Genomic DNA, 25,869 nt, shown 5'->3' with positions numbered 1-25,869 from the left:
GACAATCCTCTCTTCAGATCCCAGCGGCTTGAGATCGACCAGAATTGTTGCTGATGCCGAGCGAGTCGTATGCTGTTTATGGAGAGGTCTTTTTACCGTTCTACTTGCCTGTGGAGACAGCATAGTTACTATAAATTCCACCAGCACTCAGGCTGAGTTACTCGTCATTTCCAAACTGAAAGATTGTTATTGTACCAGTATAGATACAACAATTCGTGAATCGCTATCCGCTAGGCTACATCGAGAATTTGCTGTCTAATGAGCTGCGCTGTGGGATCTGTTGAATATTCATCATGAAAATCGCCCGTGTAAATACGGTCCTCTGGAAAATGCGTCAGCAGCTTCATGTCTGAGAGTGAGAGTTACCACTCACTGTCGATGCGGCCTTGCTTCCTGTATTCAAGAAAAATGTCGATTGCCGTCCAGAAGGAGTGCTCGTAGCTGGAGATGACCTCTTCCCATTCGTCATAGACGGATACGACAATTCTTGGGTCACAGATCGGTAAGCCGTGGAGATATTCTATGAGATCAGGGACGAGGTCGGGGATCAAGGTCTGCGAGGGCTCCATGAAGGCAAGCACCTGAAGAAAGGCACAACCATCCAAGATTTGCTGGATGCAATGGGCTGGTGGCTGGCTCTCAAGTGCAAGGTGGGTCAGGCTGGGCAGCGCCGTTAAGAATGGAACAATGCGAATGAGGTCTGAGTCGCGGGAGTGGCTGTTGTGGCCTTCGTTGTCAAACACATCGAGGTGCGTGAGCGCTGAGAACGCAGGTGCATGGTCTTTCATCGAGATTGGGTATGGTAGGAGATTTTCGAGAAAAGCCCCAAGGCGGCGAAGCGGCATGGTGGCCAAGATTGGAAACAATGTTGGCCCAATGTCCATTTTGTCAGCACCATTCACGGCGAATTCCTGGATCCCAGTGCAGGACCGCAGTGCATGGTAGGTGCGCTCCAGAAGGTCTTGAGCTGGTGTTCCAGAATGGTCCAGTTCGAGCACCACCACACGCACACTTTTTGCGAGAAAGGATTGTGGGCGGGCAACAGCGACATGGAAGAAAGCGTCTTGCGCGGGCTTTCGTTCAAGGTCGGTGCTGATATAGACATGTTGGTACAGGAGAGGTTCGAGCCTAGATGCTGTAGGTCAGCGATGCTCAAGACGCTGAAGCAATTTCAGATATACATACCATATATGTGCGCGCTGAGCGACGCAGAGAAGTGTGGGGATGAAACTCCAGTCATCCTCGGCGCACATTTTGAGGATGGCCTGCTCAAGCTCCGGGGGAAAGCGACCCATGTTGCAATCGATATCGCTGATGGAAGAGCGTAGCAGGCACACTCGACGTGGGCGTAGTGTGGCGATCACCAGCGCCACTTGCATGACTGCATTTAGCACCCTGGAAACGAAAGCGTTTCAAGAAAAGTCAATAAACATACTTAGAAGTTTCGAACTTCCAGTAAGTAGCCTGTTTCAAGGGAGAGACATAAGGACAGGGAAGTCCGCAACGGAGTCCGGATGCCTTTGGAGGTAAGTCAAGAAAACACCGAGGCCCCGAAATCCGAGGAAAGCTACGAACTCAAAGCATGTCGCATAAACGTCAATCAAAGTAAAATACACTCAGCTTCAAACAACCATGGACTTCAAAGTGCCGTTGAGAATGGTGCGCGGTGTCGTATATGGATATGGAGCGCAGAGTGGAGGAAAAGTGGAAGACTCGGAGTTGTGCGTGCCCAGCAAGACGAAGAATTGGGAGTATCAACGCAAGAACCAAGAACGGTCCGAAGACCGACACGTGATAGGCATCCATTTCTCTTCCGCTCTCCACCACCACAGATGGCCACTTCGCCCTCCACGCCCTGGGAACCTCCCGCTTCATTCCTCACGCACACGTAGTCGTATGCACGAGTAGCCAGGTGCGTATTCTGGCTCGCCAGGCGAGGGTTCTGCTGACTTGACTTCGATTCAGCCGACTCTGTTTCTGGCTGAGGCTGCGTGGCACTACCGCCTCGACCTACCATCCCCAACCTTGCGGAGGAGAAGGACCTGTGGCGACGTGGCGGTGTAACGAATATCTTGTGCGCAGAGCACAATTTGTCTTCCTCTCTTTTGTTAACCTGTTCTCTCCGCAGGTGCTTGCCGACTCCGCATTCAATCGACACAACAGAAACAGGGCATTTGTCTCATTAACGCGAGCCCTATGCTGCTCGGCAGCGCTCGTGGGTCCCACGACAACGACTCGCAAACACGCCTCAGGCGGGTGCAGTAACCTTGCTGGCCCGGGGTGGGTCGCTGCTGCCACTGGGCGGCTGTGGCGCTGGGGATTTCCAGACTGCTCAAAGGAGAACGAGCTCACTACTGGTTGCGAGAACCAGACGCACAAATTCAAGCTGCTTTCCTCCCCGCCCTGTCCGCCCGCGCGCCGCCTTATACCCTTCTCTACACTCTCGACACTCTCGCGCCTATGTTTATCGGCATGCGGTGTGTTCTTCAAAAAGAGGACTTTACCGCGGATGACCACTCGCAACTTTCTCAAATACTGCCTACTCCTTCTACGGCGTCATCTCACCTCTCCACGCATGTTCAAGTATCACCCCCTGCTGCTCTAGTCGTTTTCAGAGTCAGTGCCTGCTCATACGAGTACTTGCGACACTTTTTCGTCGCCTCCTTCGAAGGTCACATCCGTCACCGTCACGCTCCCGGCATACGAGTTTGCAGCCCTGCGCATGCATTACCTATGCTCCTACCGACCGTATCCCGCGGTGCATTACACACCATGCGTTCCACCGAATTCTTTCTGGGCTCTGCGATGGACGAGAAGGCTCTCTTTGACGCTGTTTTTGACGACGCCCACATTTACATCTGAAGCGACTTTGCATCCGTACTGCGAGCTACGACCACTCGAAACCCTGTATCCCCATTTGCCTGTGCATATGCTCTCGTGCTTTGGATGTTGGCGTACACGCTTGGGCCCCGCGTTCGTCGTCTGCGGTCGTTTTAGGCACGTTGACGCTGCAAGTGATTCACAGAGTCCGAGTTTGCTTGCGAAGGGCTTCAAAAGCTTGGCGAGCTCATGGGCAGGAAACTTGTCGATGGTAGAGAAGCATATGGACCACTGGTGCCTATGCCTGCGGACCTTTTTCGTGTCCTGGATCATACATACATACCCGCATACCTACACACCTACTTACACACATCTCCGATACCGTGACCTATAATACGCTTCTCTCCATACTTACTCCACTCTCAGACGCTCTTCACAGTTCTGCATTACAAGGCTCAGAATCTGTCGTTGTGAGCTCGTTCACCGTGAACACCCACATGAAGCGATTACAGAATCTTCGGGAAGATATCTCGGTGCTCGAGTCCAAATGCTCAATGAGTCATAGTCATCGCCTAAACTCTTGATCAGACGTCTTTTCCTCTCATCTGACGGCCTCAAACGCTCTCAGTGCTCTTCCCTCCCCATATTGTCGCTCCCATTGGTCATGAACCACCCAGTCTATGATAATCCTTCTCGTCGCAACCGGAGAAACGAGCAATGGTCTTAATTTGGTACCCAGCAACCACGCGCCGCTCAATTGAAGTCATAAGCAGAATCATCTGGGCTCGAAGGGGTGATATATCTACCTCGCTATCGATACCGCTCTCTGACCTCTGACTTTATGAAGCTCTTCCCTCTAATCTTCGCCACATTGGTAATAGCGCTCATCCACACGCAAACGGTCTTGCCTCAGACAGCTGGCGGATGGCAGCGTTTGAGGCGCGTTCACAGCCTTCCGAAGAGCGGGTCTACACACATCCTTACCGTTACCCGCTCTACCGACGGGGCAGGGGCATTCGTGGCGGGGATGGGGTACTTGGATAACATGCATTTGAAGGAGTTGCCCAACGGCAATGTGCTCGCGACGTTTAGAAACGACGATAAGAATGCGGCGGGGGGCTTACACTTTCTATTGGGTCAGTTTTGCTCGTTTTTTCTTTCAAGCATTGGGCTTATTTTTCTGCTAGACAACCGCGTGTATCTCAAACGACAATGGCAAAACGTGGAGAGTCTTGTCGCAGGAAGACCAGAGCACTCCGAAAGCAGCTAATAACGGGCTTTCGGTGCGTGGCATTTGCTTCGGAAACCAACTGTGTCTGAGCTGTCTTCAAGGAGTCATTTCTTCGCGTTTCAAAAAGCGGAGCAATTCAAGCCTACTATTGCTATGCTGCCGAAAACAGTGCTTCCGACCAGGCCATTTCCATGCGGTCATCCACAAAAAACGGGCGACCTGGTTTACTACGACGATGGTTGCTGTGGGGGAACTACTGAGCGGGATGGAATGCCTGGCTGCCGGGATTTCACTACCTCAAGCGGCTCGGCAAGGGTTTTGAGCGTATTCGAAACACCGGAAGGAACAGTACCCATCAAGTCAGCAGCAACGACGGGGGATGATTCTCGGGGGAGAAGACAGGTCTATGCGACAGCTGGTCATAACGGTGTGTCGCGTATTATTATTATTATTATTAAGGGCATAACAGTCCCAAATCTGGGTACCGCCCAACTCAAGAGGCCTGCGGGGGTGAGCTGTACCCTCCAGGGAGTACGTCGACCCCCTGCCTGCTCTCATGAGCTTTACAGAAAATTGCTACATAACCCGTTGGCCAGGAACCCGCACCCCACCACATGTATAGATCAGCGTTGTGACGCGGCTGGCCCGAAGGGCAGGACGACTGGATAAAACCCCCGTGAAAAACCCATTGGGACAAAAACACGGTAGGACGCAGGCGGGGTCCTCCCCACCTGCGTGTAAATCCCCAGCCTCCACCGCAAAGACGAAAAGCCACACACTGATACAGCCGTGCGCGTGCGCAGGTCCGACGCCGGGTATCCTGCAGCTCAAAACAAGAAACAAAAATCCCAGGACTCTCCTCAGTCCCCACACTCCCCCACCGAATTCGCGTAGTTTTTCGAGGACATTACTCAACAACTTCAGCTGGCGACCCTCAAATTGTGACGACGGCATCTGCGATAATTCTGGTCGCATAGTTCATGACCAACGAGGAGCATTCGGAAAGGAGCGTTTGGCCGCAAGGGCCTTCGCTTCGGCTCTCGACACGCCGCACTTTCTGCCACCTTCATATGGTTTCTGTCGTCCGCAACGCCCTGCTGCCAACTCCACCCATGTCGGCAAACATGTTCCTCCCCAACCTCCACTTGTTGTCGGTTTTGGCTTGAACCCCGTCTACTACTACATCGCCAGCATCCCGCGTCGCATTCTCCGCTTGGTGCCCGAACCGCCCAAGCCGACAATCAAACTCGAGATTCGATATACCAACGAGGCTGGGGAGCTGGCCATCCAATACGTCGACTACCCGGACGAGTTCGCTGAACATTCATGCCCCGAACGGTACTCGATGATATTCTGGGGATTTACTACTCCGAGTCGGATGCCAATTATTCGCGCGTCAACAAGTGGGAGATGGTGTTCCATAACTATGGCGCCAGTTATGTTTTCACCCGGGTTGTAAGGAAGGGCGAGAAAGTCGGTGTCGTCTATGACCCCGAGGATTGGCAGCGCTAGACGTTCGTCGTCTATCATTTCATGATGATACCCATAACACCCAATTTCTTCGCGTATTCCCTCACCTGCCTACTTTTCGCCCTCTTGCCATACACCACATAAACCCCTCCAAGTATTCGATAACCCAACTCCCGTATCCCGCCTTACAGTCTTGGCCTTGTATCTAGAGTTTAGAGTATGTACTTTTCACATTTTTTCGCGCTGGAGCTACATATGTTGTAGCTAAAAGTACTGGATAGCAGTTGCGTGAACTAGACTCGCACTGGCTATGCACAATACTGGATATCATATAGATAGAATACAATTCTGCTTGCTTGTTGACGAAACCTTCGCGGTCTTCCCAGGCTGTGACTGAATCTCGTGACGGTGACCCGCATTCCCTCTTCTGCCTGCCAATCGTGGTTAAGCCCAGGCAAGTTCACTCGACTTAGCTTCTCGACTGGTACTAACAGTGTCTATGAATCATCATCGCGGCTCCCCCCATCAATGAGCACCACGTCAGCCTGGCGGCGGCCTGCTGCCTCAAGGCCGCCTTTCCGGCTCCACAGCCTTGCCTTTCACCGTCATGGCCATCCACCACCCACTTGACATCCTCCCCAGTGAGCTTTGGGACAGAGTATACGACTTTCTACGGGGCCAGCTGCTCCTGAAACTCGCTGGCGTGTGTGTCGATTTTTCAATATGCATTGCCTCGAACGATTTCTCCAGAATTGGGATGTCGGTCTATCTCTCAATGCTTTGACCATGGCGAAGAAGATACGGCTCGACTCGTACGCCATCGCAGCGCTCCCGCCGTGTATGATACGGAAAGAGTTCTCTGTGGAGGTCCTTCGCTGCGAAAACCTCAACGCGTTAGACTTGTCCAAGCTGTTGGCGTGTTTGGACAGCATCATCCTCCGTTCTCCCAAACTACACTCCCTCTCGATATCTTTTGATGCGGACTTGTGCTCCCTCCCTCCTGAAGCCCGCCAACTCGTTCTGCCTCCCTTGTGCCAAACACTGTCGCTTTTCACCCATCGTAACACGAAACACAACGACCCAGTTTTCGTTTTCACCCACTACGCGATGTTCTCGTGCTCTAGTGCCGATTTGGCCCAGTGGGACCTTCACAATGGGAGATTCAATGCTCCCCGGGTTAAATGACGGCGTTTTGGGTTCCACAAAGGCAAAGAAAGTCCAAGTACAACGACGCGCCGTTTTCATGGTCGGACAAAACACATTCCGGCTCTTTTCGGGCTTGTCTCGCTCGATGCTCGCCTCATCACATCCTCCAAAGGCGTCAGTGCAAATGCATATCCGCCATGGACATGGGAAAGCAGCCTGGTCGTCTTGAACCCATTCGAATATGGCTCGATGACACTGTCCCGGGACAATACCTGGATCGCTTCTGAAGAATGTCTTGCGGCCGTTATGCGTCATGCTCGTCTTCGCCACTGTCGGTCGCTCACGATCGACGCGGCTATTGGTCTTGCGCGAGGGTTGCTGCGCCAATTTCTCGCCAACCATTTGTTCGTGACGAAAATCACATATCTGGCAAGCGACAAGCCTCCACAGAACCAGCCTCTGATTCTTGACGCGGCTGTCCGACATCCTTCGCTGGAAACCTTATTACTGGACATTCCGAAATACCATGACCCGCACATCAGGAAATGTGTTTTCGCTACCAGGCCACCTGTTTGGGCTCCATAGGCCTGGTAGCATCAGTAGCATCAGTTGCATCAGTAGAATTCAGGCAGCGCCAAGTAGCTGACAATATCAGCTGGTAGATCTGCGCGGCATTTATGTAGCAATTGATAGATATGTCAAATCATGTTGTGACCAGATGCAATATCAATGGTCCACAAAATCTATAATTTTTCACTATGTAGAATTGTGAACAGTCATTCAGTACTTTAACTAGTGGGCAAGCCTTATTTGCTCTTGCTAGGGCCATGCCCGACTCTGAGAAATTTGCCTAAGTCCATGATCACATGCCAGGTGGCGCCATTTGACGTGATTGATGGCTCGGGCAAAGATCCCGGCTTAAATCAAATGGCGCCATCTGGCAAGTGACTCCCCCTTCTTTCTTCCCCCCTCCACTGCCGTCTCTTCCCCCCCTCATCGACTGCCACCCGAGCATGCCCATGAACTGTGCCTCTGGAGTCTGAGCGTCATCTACTTCACCCGCTCGACCTGGTTCGTCTTCTTTCTTATTATTTGACCATATACTAACTGGTCATTGCTCTTTTTCTTGCCAGCCAAATCGCACGATTTTTGGTACGAAGCTTCGGCCGCCCTGCGCGCATATGCTCACCCATTTTCAGCCAGATTGACCGTTCCGTTCCCGCAAACGATCAAGACTGCCCTCCATGACCCTCCCGTGTCCTCCCATGCCCCCCACCACCACCCTTTATCCCCATATGCCCCCCGCCGACACCCTCGCAACCCCCGCGTGATGCTCACTGCCCTCCTCGCCGCTTACTGCCCTCCTCGCCGCCCAGGCCGAGCTGCACGATGAGCTCACGTACAAAGTGCCTCCACGCCACTGTCGAGAGCATCACCTCTCGCTGCTGGCTCCCCTGGGCTAGTGGTGGTGGTGAGGGCACTGGACGCGTGCATGATGGTATGGAAGCAGCTGCACGTCGACTATATAGAATGCATGTATTCTGTAGTTGCTATTGTATAATTATTGTGCATTCTTTCGTTCTATTACTGGATTATTGAGTGAATAACTGGGCTATCATTAACTACTAATTGCTACTGGTGTACCACCTAGCTGCTACTGGGCTGCTACTGGTTGCTACCAGAATGTGACAGGGTGCTACCAAGTGCCCGAGATGACGGGACTTGTCTACCGGGCTACCACGGCTATCAAGTCTACCTAGCGTGTGATTGCAAAGTTGTCTATTCCTGATGCACGGCCTGTCCCTTATCAGCGGCCTCATTAACTCCCCCAAACTCTCCCTCGTTGCCATTTCCTTCGAAGTGTCATCCCCCATGGCGAGTGCCCAAACAGACAACGTGCTGAGTGCATTGGAGGGAGTTTCAAGTCGGTGGCCGCCTGACTCCCGCCTCACGCTCACCATGAGCATCAAGGGCACCGGGAGACAGCAACTCTCTCTCTTCCAGCGAGAGCGCTACAACCCAGTGAAGCCGATGGTGATATGTCAATGGGTGAATGACCCCCGCGGCCAGGATATTGCCCCGCGTCTCGGATGTGTGGAGGGAATCCGGCTGCTGATGGAGTCTGCCGCGGTCGGGCGCAAGCTGTTGCAATGGTGTAGCTTGCTGCCGATGCTCCGGCTGTTTCAATTCAGGCTGGATGACCCCGGCCTGTCGTCTTCGTTGGAGAAGCGACAGGCGAGGGAGGCGTTCCAGGCGGAGGCGGTGAAGGCCTTGCCGGATGTGCCAACTGTCCTGGGCGAGTTGGTGAGATAGCCTTGGGCCAAATTGGATAGCTACACACTTCTTCAGGTCCGTTGGCTCAGTTCTGACACCTCAAGCCATAATACTCGTTGATAAATCATAATATAGCTACTTGCTTGTAAACTACAAGCTGGACTAGGTGCTTCTTTAAATGCAGTGTGTCCCTCAAGCACAAAGCTTGCTTTGCCCGTTCCCGAAGCTTCGTAGATTTGACCTCGAGTGCCTCGGAGTCCACCTGTACACGGGGTTTTTTTTTTTAAAAGCCTTCTCATTACCAGTCTGAATGTTTTTAAAAAATGCCTCTAATTTATGCCCCTGCCAAAAGGTGGGTTTTATATAGGGAAATGAGAGATCAAAAAAAGGTTTAAAAAGTTGAAAGGCCATGTCAGGGTGGGCAGTGTGGTAGCTATAAGGCCCCAGACCTGATGTGTGGAAAATTCCTTAAGTATGGGGAAAATACTGAGTAGGGGAAAGGCCAAAAAAGATGAAAAAAAAATGTTGATGGCAAAGTGCCAAGAAAGATATGGAGTTTGACAGCGTGGAAACTTGGAGTTTGACAGCGTGGAAACTTGTAAATCACTGATGTTTTTTAAAAATGTTAATATTCTAATTACAAGGGATCTTTTTTTTAAAAAAAACCCCGTATACGCCTGAGTCGACATCCGGAGTGAGAATTTTCGGTGCTGACATAATCGACTCCTGCAACTGCTTCTTCGACAGCCAACTCGACAAGTACTTCGACTTCGAGCGGGTCGACAAACGTGTTGGAGAAGTCTGCTCCTGCTCCTTCTGGGAACGCGTGGCAGCGGGAGCAGCACGCTTATGACCACACCCGCGACGACTTCAAATCCCCGTTCTGCCCCTGTGACCTCTACTTCTTTCCCTCGCCAAACCCCCTCCCAGCCAATCCCTTCTTCACGATCATCACCACCTATAATCGCACAACCCATCCCTTCTTCACGATCATCACCACCTATAATCGCACAACCCACTCCTTCAAGTTCATCCTCACTGCCTTCCCTGCTTGGCCGACCACCGCAACGGCCATTCGTGGGCAACGGCGGTATACGCGGCAACTCGCCCGCAAGCTCCACAGGCACAAACGGCACGGGTAACTCTATAAGAGCAGTTTTCACAAAAATTTAGTTATTTGAGTTTGTGCTCTGTTAATTGAGGTTTTGAAGATGGTACAGCTTCATGGTTGTGTTTTTTACCAGGTTGTGGTGTGTGGTCTACATGGTTTTTGCTTCTCAATTACTGGTTTGTGGTTGTGCTATGAGATCTGTGGTTATGTTTATTATGTTTGAGCTTGAGGTATCATGCATTAGACCACTTACCCACATTTAAATTTAGTAGAAATTGATATTATGATGGCCGATCAATCCCATCAATCTTGCTATCGCACTTTAAGGCATCCACCTTCTACATATCTAGATTATCTGGGTCTCACCAAGCTTCAGAAAGCCTCAGACATTTGAACTGCAAGATTCCCAGACCAATCACTTGGTAAGTATAGCCTTCCAGACTTTGGAGCTTTGTAGAGAGTATTAACTTGTTGTAGAGCATTGATGAATTGATCTGAATCTGATGGGAGGGGAGAAAGGAAATGTGAATTCTAGCTTCCAGACACTTGCAATACAGGCCTGAAACCTCAACCACAAAAATCAAAACCTCAACCATGTATGTCACAAGCACAAAAATGACCTCAACCACAAAAAATGAACACAACCATAAGTCATAAACCACAAACCACAAGCAAATAATTTTTTGTGATAACTGACCTCATATAACTCGAGCAAAAGCAGCGGTGCCCTTGGCCCGCTTACACCGAGAGACGGGAGCGAGGTTGGGCTATATGCGAAGCAGGCGTACCAGATGGCAGTAGCGCAACAGGCCATGGCGGCTGCGGGCGAGGAGTGGGAGCGCGGGTCGACTATGACGGGCATGAGAGGCAGCGTTTATGCGGGGCGGCCAAATCGGGGGTGTTGGTGGGGGGCGGAGCTGGTGGAGGAGGAGGAGGAGGCGGACTGTCTCCGTTTGGCATGGGCCTCGCGATGCTCAATGCACAGAACGGGCCAGATGTTCCCCTCTGGCGCTAGAAGTCTCATGGGCGGGCTCGGGCCGGGCCTGTCAAGGGGCTCGGGCTTGAGAATTCCACGGCCCAGGCCCGACAAAGCCGGGCCCAAAATCGGGCTGGGCTCGGGCAGCCCGGCCCGGCCCGGCCCGGCAGGGCACTACTTTGTAGGCCCGAGGCCCCAAGTCAGCAAAAATGAAGCAGGTATTCCAACTAGTGGCTATTGTTTCCGGCTTTGAGGTTTTTTTCTCGTTGTGTTAATGATTCTTACTGACATCGCTCGCAGAACGGCAAACTATGTAATGACTCAGTCCCCAAAGAAAAGCATATCCGAAATGTGCTGAAGCCTGCAGGGCTTGCTGTAATGCACGAGGAGGATGCTCCCCCGAGTGGAAAGCTGATGAGATCGACCATTTCATTTGTCAAAAACTGCCTGATCTTGCGGCGTACATGAAGGCCAAGTATCCCGAGGAGGAGCCATTCTGGAGGCTTGCCCAAAAGCATTACTTGCTGTTCAAGACAATCCTCGAGGGTCCAGCGGCAGGGTTTCATGTGGAAAAATGGAAAGGTCCGACTGGAAAAAAGTGGATGGACTGCGCAATATACATTGGTAAGTCCATAATTGTTGGAAAGATATCTCATAACTTATCTACAGCTACCACACATGGTATTCCTACACGAGCATGGAAAGGCATTGGACTCAGAGAGGCCACCAAGCTCATCGGAACATACAAGGAGATCAATTCGGACGAATCGGACAACGAGTCATCAAGTGACGAACATGTCTCAAAGCCGGCTAGTTACTAGTAGTGTGGGCAGATACCTCGCTATCTGAATCGTCACACCTTCCCATTTGGGAAGGAGTCAATGATTGAAATCTCCTCTGGTGCATTTCAACTTCATTTCTTCATAGTCTGGCCTGAAAATTAGAGGAATAGTTTGGATAGCATAACTGTCCCATAGCATAAAATTTCTAAGAGATTCATTCACTCATTCACATTCAATTTGACCATAGTGGTGTGAAATCTTGTTTTTTCACAAGAATTTAAAATAGGGGGGGAGTTTAAATAGTGCTGAATCTTACAATAGACCTTCAGTTTTGTTAAGTGCCCATGAATCTATTTCCTGAGGAACATTACAGTGTATTGCAACACAACTTGTCGCAGGTTGTCACGAGGTTGACAGCATGTCACATCATGCTTGGTCGTGTTTGATCCTGCCGGCCGTAGGCCGGCCGCAAAAAAAACCATATGGGGTCAGAGCTATCTGAATCAGCACATGACCCGCGGACCCGGCAGTATCCTACCCGGTAGATAGTGCCCCAAAAGGCAATGATTGGGTAATTTATATATATAAAAATGCAGAATAAATTCTTCTAGATGGTCTATGCATGGTTGCCTCACCTTAAGCTCATAGTCCACTCAAAAACTCTTCTTTTCCCTCTCCTTCTCTTTCCTTTTTTCCTTTTTTGGCAATGAATTTATTTTTCATCTGAGGCCCACAGCATAGGTATCTAGCCTCAAAGCCTACCACCACCAACCAACACTCAAAAGCACAGCGTCTGCTCCCTGATCGCATCGAAAGTGATGACGAGCTTTCCGAGGTTATGCTTGCTGGCGTGCAGAACCGTCAGCGGTCAGTCAAACTGATTGTTAGGGACACAGGTATGTTATTCTTCTTTCGTATGCTATCTGTCGCTAACTGTGTGTAATCTAGATGGGGCATCAGAGAAAAAAAGAAGAGTAAACAAAAGGCGAAGGCCAAAGCCCATATGTACCCTTTTTTCATTGAGTATTGGGCTGACATACAATAGACGTTGTCATCTCATCTGACGAGTCCGAATGATGCGATTGAGGAGATTCCGGCTCAAGGTATGTTGCCAGCTGTTTTCTGTTCGGGCAGGTCCAAACATTGTATTCAAAGATGCAACACAAGCGCAAGTGCAAGGCTAACAACAACAACAACAAGAGCTCTAAACGGTCTCGCGGTGCTGAGAAATCTCGTGAGCCAAGTGCCAGTGTGTTTTTCATTTTGTTCCTCTTGGTTTTTGTCACTGACTGTTTCTCTATCCAGGCCCCAACCCGATGGATGCACCTGTTTGTCCCAAAAATGACTGTGAATTCACAGTGTTGACCCGGCGGAGTAACACTGTGTAGCAACAGAAATTTGCAAGGTTCTCATAGAAATGAATAATCCATGGATAAAGGAATGAATAATTGTAAGTTTTTAAAGTTTCTAAGGCAATGTTTGACCAAGTCCAATACATTGTAGGCTTATCAGTGGTCTATATAGTATGAATAATTTGAATAATATCGATAAAGTCCACATGCTAATAAGATAGTCAGCAGAGAATGAATAATAATGAATAATTCAAGACCTGAGACCCTAGGCCTGAGTTCAGCGCTGTCACACCGTGTCACATGCGTGACAAATTTCTGAAAAAGGAAATTTTCGGTACAATCATTAGAAAATGTCACAGATTGTCACAAAATCAAAGTTGTATATTTTGGTTGTATAACCAACTTTCATTAAGTGATCTATAGTAATAGCTCAATAGTTGTGCCAGCACTAGCCAACCACTAGCTGATCCATAACTGATGAGATGATATCTCAATAACAAGATAGGTTACAGAGCTAATTGAAGTACTACTAAGGATACCTGAATGATTGGATTAATATTCACATCAAATCTAATGTTATCTGTATATCAAACAATTAAATGATTATGCATCAGACTCATTGATTCAGCAATATATCCTCTAATTCTTTATAAATTCAGATAATTTTTTCACTAGTTAGTACATAGGTAGTTATATTGTCTTGATGTGTTCTGATATGACTGTAGTCTCATATCTTTATACCATACTGTTATACCACTTTTCTGTAGTTTTTCTGCTTCAAATTTGATCAAGCACAGTGATGGCCTGATATTTGGGTCAGGAATGCATGGATAACCATGATCTAAGTTGTGTTCTAGGCTGATGGATGTCCATCATAGCCCTGTAAGACACACCTATTTTTAGGCAACCTACATACCTGAATATAAGGCATATATCCTGTTATTCTAATCTCCCAATAACTCACTCGGATGTAAGGAATTCCCAATGAGATAAAGGTAGGAAGCATACAGAGGAGTCCCTCTGAAATATGACATGCCTCTCATAATGTACCATCCATGGAATCTCTTGTTATTTGGTATTATACACATTGCTCCTATTACACAATATATTCACAATACAACCATGATCTGTTAGTTGATTATAGATTAAAATGTGTCAAGTTCAGTCATTGAGATATATAAAGATACCCATGTACTCTGATTGGTCTCTATATATTCTTAGAGGATGAATTAAGGTGAACATTCCAAGACAGGTTGAGTGCAGAACTGGTTTACACGAATGGTAGGGTCTGTCAGGGGAACCCCTGCTTCGGCCTCCTTCGGACCCTCCGAACGCATACAAGGCGCATCCGACCGGCGCCCCTTCGGACGCTCCGACCCACCCCGACCATCATCCACGGCCTCCTTCGCCCGCACGATCACCGATCCGTCAAGACCCTCCCAATGATCGCCTTGGGACAGAGCCTGCGACGCCGCTCAGGCCTTCTGCGCTCTACGTCGGCAGTTACGGATGACCAGTATATAGTTGGCGCCCTAGCAGGCGGACCCTTAGAGTTTCTTCTCTTTGGATCCTCCCCTGCTAGGTCAGTCCCTCCGTGTATTTCCCGTAGCTTTTATTCGCGCTTTGGATCCTCCCCTGCTAGGCTTTCGTCGGAGTCTCCAGGGTTGCCCTTACAGGGTCTATAGACTGAGTACTGGACATTGAGATGCATGTATGGGGGTATTTGAATGTGTACTATAACCCTCTACTGTAATTACTTGTGGTTCAGGTATGTGTCACCAGAGGTAGGTGAAGAGGGGGTAAATACCCATAGAGCAAAGATAGTGTCTTCGCTATTACAACTGGTGAGAAATTAATTTCAAGTATAATCCAAGACATGAAGGTAGGATGGTATAGACCTCCAAATGAAGCTGTCCAGCACTTGAATCAACCTCATAGCCATTCTGGATCCCTCACAGTACCATTATCAGTGTTATCTATTCCAAAGATGATGGGTTGGCCATGGCATGGCCTTTATGAGTCTGAGAAATCTAAGTATATCTATGAGTAGGGGCATGATCCAGCTCCCAGAAAGTGGTGCCCCTGCCTCTGTAGCCCATCTTCATCCTGTGTTATATGACACCTAAGGCCACCAAGAATTGACTTGCTCTAACACTTGTGGTAAGGTCATAAATGGGTGGGATTATACTGGACCATTATATGTCTCTATATCAACTTAGATCATGGGATTCCATGGATGTAGTCCCAAGATATCAGCAAAATACTCCCTAGCTCAGTATTGAATCATACTTGGCAGTCAATAGGTTGATGCCATGGCACCAAATAAGATGACTAGATGGAGAAGATAATGTTAGGGTGCTATACCCGTCAAATGAGCACTCTCCCAACTTTATCTGCCCTGACTAGCTAGATAACATGGTTATCTTGCAGGGTTGATGAAGATCAAATACTACTGATGTATGGATACATTGCATTACTAGTATCATATTCACTCAGGATCTGAAGCTGAAATACCAGGTGTGGAGTATCTGAACATATAAGTCACCGACCACATACTAGTTTAAGTACCAGATATTCTCTTTATTATGACTGAGAACTAAATACAGTCATCATATGGTATGATAGTAATCAAATAGCATGGTATATTGATGGTACTGCTCAAAACCTTTCTAGTAGTGCTTGAATTATGTATTTACATATCTCAAGTAGTTATGGAGATAGAGGCTTATCAGTTGTGGATTAGTTAGTGATTGGCTCATGCTGGCATAACCATTCAGCTGGGACTATATGTTACTTAATGAAAGTTGTTTGTATAGACAAAACATACAACTTCAGTTTTGTCATGATTTGTGACATTCTCTGATGATTCTCCTGTCAAATGGCGAAATTTTCCTTTTCTGGAAGTTTGTCACGCCTGTGACGCGGTGTACTAATTATCTCATTAGTATATAGACTTTAAGGATATCATTCAAATTATTCATACCATGTAGACCACTGACAAGCCTACAATGTATTGGACTTAGTCAAAAATCAGCTGAAGAACTTGAAGAACTTATAATTATTCATTCCTTTATCCATAGATTATTCATTTCTATGAGAACCATGCAAATTTGTGTTGCTTCACAGTGTTACCACGCCGGGTCAACACTGCGAATTGACAGTCATTTTTGGGACAAACAGGTGGATCGATGAGATCAACAACTTAGTCTGAGACTACTCCAATTTCCCTCCGGACTTTGTCAACGCAACACCAGGGCTACTCACTAGAAGTGGGATCATTATCCCACCTGCCGGCGTTGTTCCAGCTAACCCCCCGCCGGGCCGGCTCCTGTCGTTGTCTCCGCTGTCAACTTGAACGGTCTGACGTTGAAGCACTAAGTACGGCAACTCCCCTCACCGAGGTGGCCTTTGTGTTCGCGAGACCCATGGGCATGAACAGTACCATACCAATCATATACATTCCTTGCTCATTCCGAACCCATTCCTTCAATAATCACTTGTTGTTCACACTCTTTACTTCATTTGCATAGTAGTTCATACTTACTCGTCTACATTCTGAATTTAATTGTGCCATTGTGGGCAGGCATTTGCCCCAACATCTTGCCCAGACAGCAAGTCTGCCTCTCCAGCAATGCATCCGATGGCCCATCGACAATGATGTGGCTGCGCGAAACCGCGCGCGCGTTGAACAAATCAGCGCGCGCTGACGAGTTACTGCACCATCTTTTATGAGGGTTCTTTTGTACAAAAAATGCGCGTGGGAAAAATGATGTGCGCGTGGCGCAAAAACATTGTTTGTACAAAAGAACCCTCATATCTTTTAATGGTGGTGTTTTGGCCTGAATATCACCCAAACCGGCCTAAGATGGCGTGGAACATCAACTTCGGGCGCGGAAAAATAAATGTGCAGTTAGACTGCCATACTTGGCCAGAAACAAGCAACATTGTTGATTCGCGGTCACGGTCAGACTCTCTTTCTCTTATACTGTCACCACCTCTCTATCCATCTCCCTCGGCCATTGCAGTGCACATCCAGAAGCATGCGTGTCTTGTTCTAGCTCAACATTCAAGACCATGAGAGGACAGCTGACAAGGCGAGATTGTTTTGGGTTGAGGAGGGAAAAATGGGGTAGTTGTGTGTAAGTGGCGGCACGCCGTTCTGACTTCCGCCGGCCTGACATGCAGCGAAGCGGGGTGGTTACATCTGCGCGCCACTGGAACGACTGGACGAGAGGCAGGTCCATGGTTAAATAGGGGAAATTGAGCAACAAGGTATGTCTTTGCTCACCTTTGCTTCGATTCAGGGCTGACCCTTGGTGTCGCAATCTGTTCTCAGAGCTCTGCGCTCAGACAGTGTAGCGGGTCTGGCACCGAAATCTAAGCAAGCGCGAAGTCAGTCTGCAGTAACGATGCCTGCAATAGAGTCTTGGGTGTTTTAGGGAAGGGTAGCGGATGACGAAAAGGTTTGGCGATAGGTGCGCGAAAACTCGCTCAGTGTCGTTGTTGACGGTCTTTCCCAGCAAGCTCTTTATTTCAGGTCGCAATACCGCGACATTACCGTTCTCCAGCAAGACTTTCTTTCGGACAGTCTCGAGACCCATTATTCCTCGCGTGTTGGGAAGACTGCCATACATATTGCTTGTTGTCAAGTGCGTATCTAACCTCCCATAATCTTTCTTTTATCTCCACAACGGCACGAAGAGATGTGTTTATGGTTGTGAAACAGCCCAACGGCCTTTCTCCCATAACGGATGTGGTCGAAAATTTATGGGCTGGGTTGTGATGGTGCATCCATATAGATACGCCAGGGAGGTGATGATAATGGCCACCATGAAAGCCCAAGCGGGGAGCGCGATGACAATAGTGGTGTCCATTCTGTTGCGGGTGTAAGGGGATCACCTAGATTCTGTCAGACTGCGGGTCGGGCCATGCAAGGACCTTTCCTAAGAATGTGTGCCCGGAACAGAACAGACAGATCTTCGGGCCCGCCAGTACGGTGAGCAGGGTAGATCAAAACCAAAAGGGCCCGTTAACTTAGTCCCTTGTCGCTGTCAGTGGTCGAAGTTTCAAATCGGGTCATGTCGGGCCCGATAAGTCACTGTCACCTCCTTGCACGGAGAAAGGTAGTTCTTCAGACGATTTAAGCAATAGAGTACATGGTACACTATCGCGCATTATATACGCGGGCCTGCAAAGGGGTGATCGGACACCCTGGCCTCTCCTGCTCCTCCTCGCTCCTGTTCCTGGCCGCAGAGGGGATGATTGTACTTCCCTTGCGGGCCAGTGTCAGGGGAACCTCCCCTTTCAACCCCTCGGAGACGATTCCGATTCCGGTCCGGCCCTCCATCTCACGCGCGCAATCACCGAACGCCGCCCAGGCCTTCTGTGCCCGACAGCGGCAGCTACAGATGAGCAGTATATAGTCAGCTCCCTAGCAGGCGGACCCTTAGAGTTTCTTCTCTTTGGATCCTCCCCTGCTAGGTCAGCTTCATTTGTATTTGCTTACCAATGTTCACGCTTTAGATCCTCCCCTACTAGGACATTGATCTCAGGCCTCCGGGGTTGCCCTTACAGCCAGGCGCTACTCCTAACCTCCTAGCACTCCTCCCCTAGTGTCGAGTTGGGCTGGGCGATGGCTTGACACGTTGTTCTCGGTCACGTGCTTCCCACGTGTGCGTTCCTCCTACTGAGGTGCATGTTCCCTGTGGTCACGTGCTGCATGCTACGGGCCCGCGATGGCCCAACACCAGCGATACTTTTGGCTAAATTTCCTTTTTAGTATTTTGTCTCCGGGTGTGAGCGTTCACCAGCCCCGGTTCTCGTGACTGATCTAGATACTGGATTTAAAAAAGGTTTATTTCCATGACTGATTGTTCATGTTCCCAGTGATTGTCAAATATACACAAATAATTAGACAACCCTCCTATTATCTATGCATGTATGTGAACTAGTAGAAGTGAGAATAGGTACCGACAGTTTGAGGGTCTTTACCCCTATCTCCAGGCACAATCAACACCAGGATAGATAGAATCAAAGAAATAAATTTACACTTTCCTAGGTTTTATTTCCCCTGTGGACAGCTCCATGGACCTTTCTACCTTGGATATGCACAAATGTAATCGTCAATCAACTATTCCTGCAGAGACCTGCATTTTTATGTAGGTAATTCAGATCAGGAGCTGTAATTTTTGATGAAATTATTAAATTACTTGATAATTGTAATATAGAAAATTTCTAAACTTGGAACATTTCAAGATACCATGTATATCTAACCACACACCAATTTCCAGCTGAATCTGTTATCATTTCAGTGCACAGTAGCACGATGGAGATTTTATATCACATGTATGGCCCAAATAGGTAATACTATGACTAATTTTCACTAACTGCAGTATCTACCAGCAACATGAGTATCTAGCCTGAACCTCCACCAGTGACTCCCGGCATCCTCGCTTGTTACTAACACTATGGAGGCCTCAGACGGCAGCAATGGAGCAAGACTGGGAACAAAAATGTACCTTGTTGTGTCTGGTTACGTTCATGGCTCTCGCTCGATATCGGTTGCACCGGCGCTGTCAGAGCTTTCTCCATTGTAGAGATGAGCCGGAAATGGCACCAACAACAACCAATGCGGTTGACTGACTTGGGAATGCTACAGCCAGTGCTGGCCATAAATAAATATCTTTGAATAAATATTGAACATATTCTTGTAAGGGCAACCCGGAGGCCTGAGATCAAGGTCCTAGCAGGGGAGGATCCAAAGAGTGAATAGAAGTAAGCAAATACAAGTGAGGCTGACCTAGCAGGGGAGGATCCAAAGAGAAGAAACTCTAAGGGTCCGCCTGCTAGGTAGCGGAACTATATACTGCGCTCTTGACGCGCCAAGGTTGATCGTTGCTCCGTGCAGTATGCCTGCGCCATGTCGCAGGCCAGGTCCCAGGGGGATCGCCAGGCGGGGGCGGCGATGCGCCTGACGGAGGCGGTGATGCGATCACCGGAGTCGGAACCGGAGTCGGACTGGAATCGGAATCGTCTCTGAGGGGCCGAAAGGGAGGTTCCCCTCACATCACCCCCCCCCTTTGAATGCGGCGTCTCGACGCATAGACCGAAACGGAATCGAGTCGAAGGTCGCGGAGGCGATGTGTCGTGGCTTGCCAGGGTACTTACGATAGAACTCCGCGATTTTCTCCGGGGCAAAGACGCGGTCGAAGCGGACCCATTGGTCGTGCGATGCGTCGTAGCCTTTCCATCTGACGAAGTAGTTCAGCCGTTTATACCTCACCCTTGCATCCAGGATTTCCTCTACTTCCCACTCCGGGACTCCGTCCTCGAGGTCCGGAGGGGGCTGGTCATAGCCGGGGCGTCCGTCGAAGGGGTCGTCTTGGGCGAGCTCGAGCTTGACGACGGGGAAGACCGGGTGGAGCTTCGAGTAGCGCGGAGGGAGGTCGAGCTTGTAGGCACCTTTGCTGATCTCCGCGACTATCTTGAACGGTCCGAGCGGCGGTGGGAGAACTTCTCCGAGGGGCGAGTCGTCCTGATGTCAGAGGCATCCAGCCAAACACGGTCGCCAACCTTAAACTCCGGAGACGGAGTGCGTCTCCGGTCGTAGTAGTGCTTGTACTCCTCTTTGGCCTTAGTGAGCGCGGCCTTGGCTTCGGCAACACCAGTGGCAATCCGGTCGCGGAACTCGTTCCACGGACTCCATAGCGGAACGGACTCCGGGTTCGAAGCCCATGCGGGGAGTCGTCCCGTGTCCGTCATGAAGGGGACTTGTTGTGTGGAGGAGTGAACGTGGTTGTTGTAGGCGAACTCCGCGGCCGGAATCAGCTCATCCCAGTCGTCCTGCTGATAGTTGGTAAAGATCCGCAGGTACTGCTCCAGCTCCTGGTTGACGCGCTCTGTTTGACCGTCTGTCTGCGGGTGGTACGCGGTGGACGTGGCAGGCTTGATGCCGATTAGACGCCAGAGTTCTCGGGTGAAGTCCGCGATGAACTGCGAGCCGCGGTCGGAGACGTACTTCTCCAGAGTCCCGTGATGGCGCCAGACATTCCGGTAGTAGAGGCAAGCCGCCCCTACTGCGTCGACCATGGTGTGACACTCCGAGAAGTGGGCATGCTTCCCAAGGGTGTCGACGACGACCATGATCGCGTCGTACCCATGGGCCTCCGGAAGCTCGACGATGAAGTCGACGGAGACGGTATGCCAACGCTCCGGGGGCGTTTCCGTCGGGTGCAGCTCTCCGTGGGGCAGTCTCCGGAGTGCTTTGGTGCGACAGCACAAGTCACAGGTCGCGACGTACCGGCCAATATGGCGAGACATCTGAGGCCACCAGTAGTTCCGGGAGACCAACTCCAAGGTCTTGAAGGCGACCAGCGTGTCCGGCAACTCGAGTGTCGTGGCAGAGCTCGATGATGCGTCTCCGGAGGTCCTTATCCTTAGGTACGACAATCTTCCCACGAAAGTGAAGAAGACCACCGGAGACAGCCCACTCGTCGGAGCGCGAGGAGCGGGGGCCTCGAGCTTGACCTTGGACCTTTAGGAGTTGCCGGGCCGCTAGTGCGACGGGCTCCTTTAAGTCAGGCTCACCGGAGAGGGCATCACAGATGTCGCGAAGGAGTTCAGAACCAGGGCCGGAAACGGAAACACCTTCGAGAGCGCGGACATGGAAGAGTTCGGGCCGCAGAAGGACGACGTCGGAGTTGTCGGAATCGATTCCGTGGTCGGGTCTCCGAGAGAGGGCGTCAGGTCGGCCCATGTCGCGGCCGGGCTTGTGGTGTAGCGTGAAGTCGAACCGGGAGAGGTAGAGGGACCAGCGGGCCTGTCTCCGGTTGAGGTGCTGCGTCTTCCTGAAGTACTCCAGGTTCTTATGGTCAGTCCAAATCTCGACGGGATGCGCGGCGCCCTCGAGGAAGTGTCTATACTCCTCGAGTGCGCGGATGATCGCCAGCATCTCCTTGTCGTGGATTTCGTAGTTGCGCTGGACATCATTTAAGCTTTTGGAATAGAATGCTACAGGGTGCCACTTCCCGTCCGGGGCGGATTGTGAAAGAACCGCCCCGTCGCATAATCAGAGCTGTCCACCTCAAGTCGGAAAGGCCGTGCGTCGTCCGGAATCGCCAGGACCGGTTCCGAGGTGACTGCGTCCTTGATCGCTTGGAACGCGGAGGCCTCCGCGTCGCCCCCAAGTCCATTGCTGGTCCTTCTTGGTGAGCACGAAAAGAGGGCGCACAAGGGTCGAGAAGTCCCGAATGAACCTGCGGTAGAAATTAGCGAACCCAAGGAACTGCTGAATGTCCTTCTTGTTTTCCGGAGTCGGCCAAGCGGAGACGCCTGCGACCTTGACGGGGTCCATTTCGACGTGGTTGTGGGAGATGATGACTCCGAGGTACTTGATTGACGATTTTTTAAAGTCGCACTTCTCCGCTCGGAGGTACAACTTGTGCTCGGAGTCGCCGTAAGACCTCCTGAACGATCTGCCGGTGTTTCCGGAGGTCGGAATGGGCGATCAGGATGTTGTCAAGGTAGATCATGACGTCTCCGGAGAGGATGAGGTCCTGAAAAATGTCATTCATCATCGTTTGGAACGTCGCAGGAGAGTTTGTCAGGCCGAAATACATCACCAAGGGCTCGAACAGGCCTCGGTTAGTCCGGAAAAGCCGCTTTCCACTCGTCACCTTCCTTGATCCGGACATTGTTGAAGCCCCAACGGACGTCGAGTTTGGTGAAGTAGCGAGCGCCTTTGAGCCGGTTGATGAGGTCGTTGATCAGCAGAAGGGGGTACCGGTTTTTTGACAGTCATCGCGTTGAGAGCACGGTAGTCCTGGACGAAGCGGAGTCCGCCGTCCTTCTTCTTGACGAAGAAGACCGGAGACGCCATCGGAGACTTGGAGGGGCAAATCCGGCCCGTCGAAAGCCCTTCCTCGATGAACGCTCGTGAGCTCGCGTTGCTCGAGGGGCGAGATGGGGTACACCTTGCAGTTGGTGGGCTTAGCGTCGGGGACGAGTTCAATGGCGTGGTCCCAGGCTCTCCGCTCCGGTAGCGTGTCGAAGGACTCCTTGTTGAAGACGTCCTGAAACTCCTTAGCCCAGTCCGGGATCTCGGAGGGCGGAGGGGCGGAGTTCCTGGCGAAGGCTTCGGCCAGGCGCTGTGAGACAGTACTGCCAGCGGTATCTCCTCCGAGGGGCGGAACGAGGTGTAGAAGATGCGGTCACCATCTTCAAGCTGACCATCGTCTTCATCGTCGTCGGAGTCCGGCATCAGATCAGGCAGGGCGGAGTCGTCACCGGAGACGGAATCGTCTCCGTCGTCAGGCCCAGAGAGGTCCATGGCACAGACCGAGGGGAACGGGCCGGACCGGAGTCGCTTCTGGAGCAGCCGGAGTCGCCGTAGCTCAGTCCGTTCAACGCGTTCTTCCTCGCGGCAAGTGGAGCAACCGCGGGGGCACCGTGTCATCTTGACCTCCTTGGTTTCCCAATTGATTTCCGGGTTATGCTTCCGCAGCCAGGAGTACCCCAGAATAAGGTCTTGTTTACCAAGATGAGTGACGGCGAGTTGAACACGCTCGGAATGGCCTTTGTAGCGTAAGACCAAGTCCGCGATCTGGTTGATGGAGCCGGCGTCGTTCGGAGTGCCATCAACGTTAAAGACCGGAATCGGTTGCGCCAGGGTGCGGACCGGAATGCCATTCCGAGCGACATAGTTCGTGTCGATAAAGTCGGAGGTTGCACCACAGTCAACCAGGCCGGAGAGCGAGAGCTTAAGCGCGCTGGTAGTTGTAAGGGCAACCTCGCGAGGCTCGAAATCAGAGTCCTGAGCAGAGGGGGAATCCTTAGTGAACTACTACAACAGGAAGGGACGCTACAGACTCACCTGAGCAGAGGGGGAATCCTTAGAGAACAAGCCAAGGAGCCCTCTGCCCAGGTGCACTACTATATACCAGTGACCGGAGTAATGATAGAGTGACTGCATAGCGACGGATGACGGATGGGAGAAGTCAGGCATCGCTAATGGACCCTAGGTGAGTGTCGAGTAGCCCTTGAAGCTCCGGAGAGGCAGGTTTGGGACCGTGATGCCAAGGGAGGGGCCCAGGCATCCCTAGAAGGCCTAAGAAGGGCTTCGGGAGGTCCAGGCTGCCTCTGGGCGTCTCCGCTTGTGACCGTGACCGTGACAACCGGAATCGGAATCGGAATCGGAATCGACTCCGGGTGTGTGACCGTGACGTGACGGCCGGAAACGGAGAGGGAAGGCGTGGAGCGGAAAGGGAAGGAGTCTGGTCTAGCCCAAGGGCCGGGGAGTGTCGAAGAGGACCAATGGGAATGGCGGCCAGCCATGACCACTGGAGGGTAGCGACAGGGGGTCACTCGGAGACGTCCCCGGACGTCTCCAGAGAGGTGGAGGTGTGAGGGCGTGCAGCCTGGGGCGCTGCAGTAGGCACGAGCCTTAACGGCAGTAGGCCTCACCCAGGGGAAGGCCCGATGACGGGGGCCGTGGTGGCGGAGTGGAGAGCGGAGCCATGGCAAGGCTCAGCCATCCGAACATAAGCCCGAACGCTGACATGGGTTGGGGACACCCAAGAGGTCCAGCAGGTAGAGATCGTAGGGAGACCTTGATAAGTGACAGCCCAGAGAGGCTAGAAGGCCATAGGCTCAAGGTCTCGGAGGGAAGTGGTGCGTCCACATCCGGAGGGGTCTCCGATGGCATTAGTGATCCCTGATGGTGACTCCGCCAGGCGGAGAGACTCCCGGAAAGGGGTGGCCAGGGAAGTCGAAGACTGGGGATCACTGGATGTGGGATGTGGTGCGGGCAGTGGAGGGAGAGCGTCAGGGTGCGGAGACGCGGAGACACGAGCGGAGACGCGGAGACGCGAGCGGAGACGCGGCGCTTGATGGGATCAAGTGACGGCATCAGGGTTTCCCCTGACAGTAGTGGACTCTAGCTCCAACGGGAGGTGGAGGGAGTTCACTCCAGGGGAAGCAGCGACAGTGTACTGCTTGGGTAATTTCTTTTCCCAGGCAGTGAGGCGGCGAAGGACAATGACCGGAGTCGCAGGCGGAGTCGGAGACGGAGTCGAAACGGGGGCGGGGGAGGGTATGTCTTTCGTTTCAGGCTCGTTGTAGGGCAAAGGAATTGATTCGTCATACAAACAAGCGAAACGATTTATGGATGCGAACGAGGGCACACCAGTCACTCGTCGCGGGGGACAAAATCCTCTCTGGCCATCGACTCCGCGGCTGTTTCCGGCAGCGCAGCTGTGTCCGAGTAGCGGGTGATCAACTCCGCTAACATCTCGTCACCGAGTTGTTGGATCACCTCGTCGAGGATGTCCATTGAGCGGACATCCGCGGGGAGGGGGCAATCTCGGGCGAGATAGTTTGGGTCGCCGCACCTGAAGCAGGCGCGACGAGGGGCACCCCGAGCCCTAGTGCGATCCAACTCCATGGGGACGGGAGCTGGAGGCGCCGGAGCGGGGGCGCGGGCCGCGGGTGGCACGACTGGAGCCACCGGTCGAAAGGGGGCCGGAGCCGGGACGCGGTTGACCGGAAACGGAGTCCGAATCAAACCGCCAGGCGTCTTGGGGGCGGCTGACTTGATCAGCTTGGCCTGGACCAGGGCCTCGTATTGACGGAAGGCCCGGGTGCGCCAGCTAAGGTAGTCCCGGAGGTCCGGGGGGTCGTTCGAGGACGTGATTCCGTTGTTGATCAAGGGA

At 51.4% G+C, this 25,869-nt stretch overlaps 2 protein-coding genes across 2 annotated transcripts; one reads left to right on the top strand and one right to left on the bottom strand.

Annotated features, from left to right (window-relative positions):
• Nucleotides 1-230: 230 nt before the first annotated feature.
• On the bottom strand, nt 231-1,379 carry MIND_01116800 (uncharacterized protein; the record flags this gene model as incomplete). The annotated part of the gene is made up of 3 exons (XM_037367729.1): nt 231-322; nt 374-1,128; nt 1,186-1,379. The coding sequence occupies 3 exons, from the start codon at nt 1,377-1,379 to the stop codon at nt 231-233; spliced, it is 1,041 nt and encodes a 346-aa protein (XP_037215561.1).
• A 4,749-nt stretch (nt 1,380-6,128) lies between these two features.
• MIND_01116700 (uncharacterized protein) lies at nt 6,129-6,706 on the top strand (the record flags this gene model as incomplete). The annotated part of the gene is made up of 2 exons (XM_037367728.1): nt 6,129-6,224; nt 6,272-6,706. 2 exons carry the CDS (start codon nt 6,129-6,131, stop codon nt 6,704-6,706), a joined length of 531 nt encoding a protein of 176 aa, XP_037215560.1.
• Between the last annotated feature and the right edge of the window lie 19,163 nt (nt 6,707-25,869).

Source organism: Mycena indigotica (genome assembly GCF_014461135.1).
Source record: "Mycena indigotica strain 171206Taipei chromosome Unknown Mind.scaff0010, whole genome shotgun sequence".
Classification (NCBI taxonomy): Eukaryota; Fungi; Basidiomycota; class Agaricomycetes; order Agaricales; family Mycenaceae; genus Mycena; species Mycena indigotica.
This window is presented reverse-complemented; position numbering and strand designations above follow the sequence as displayed.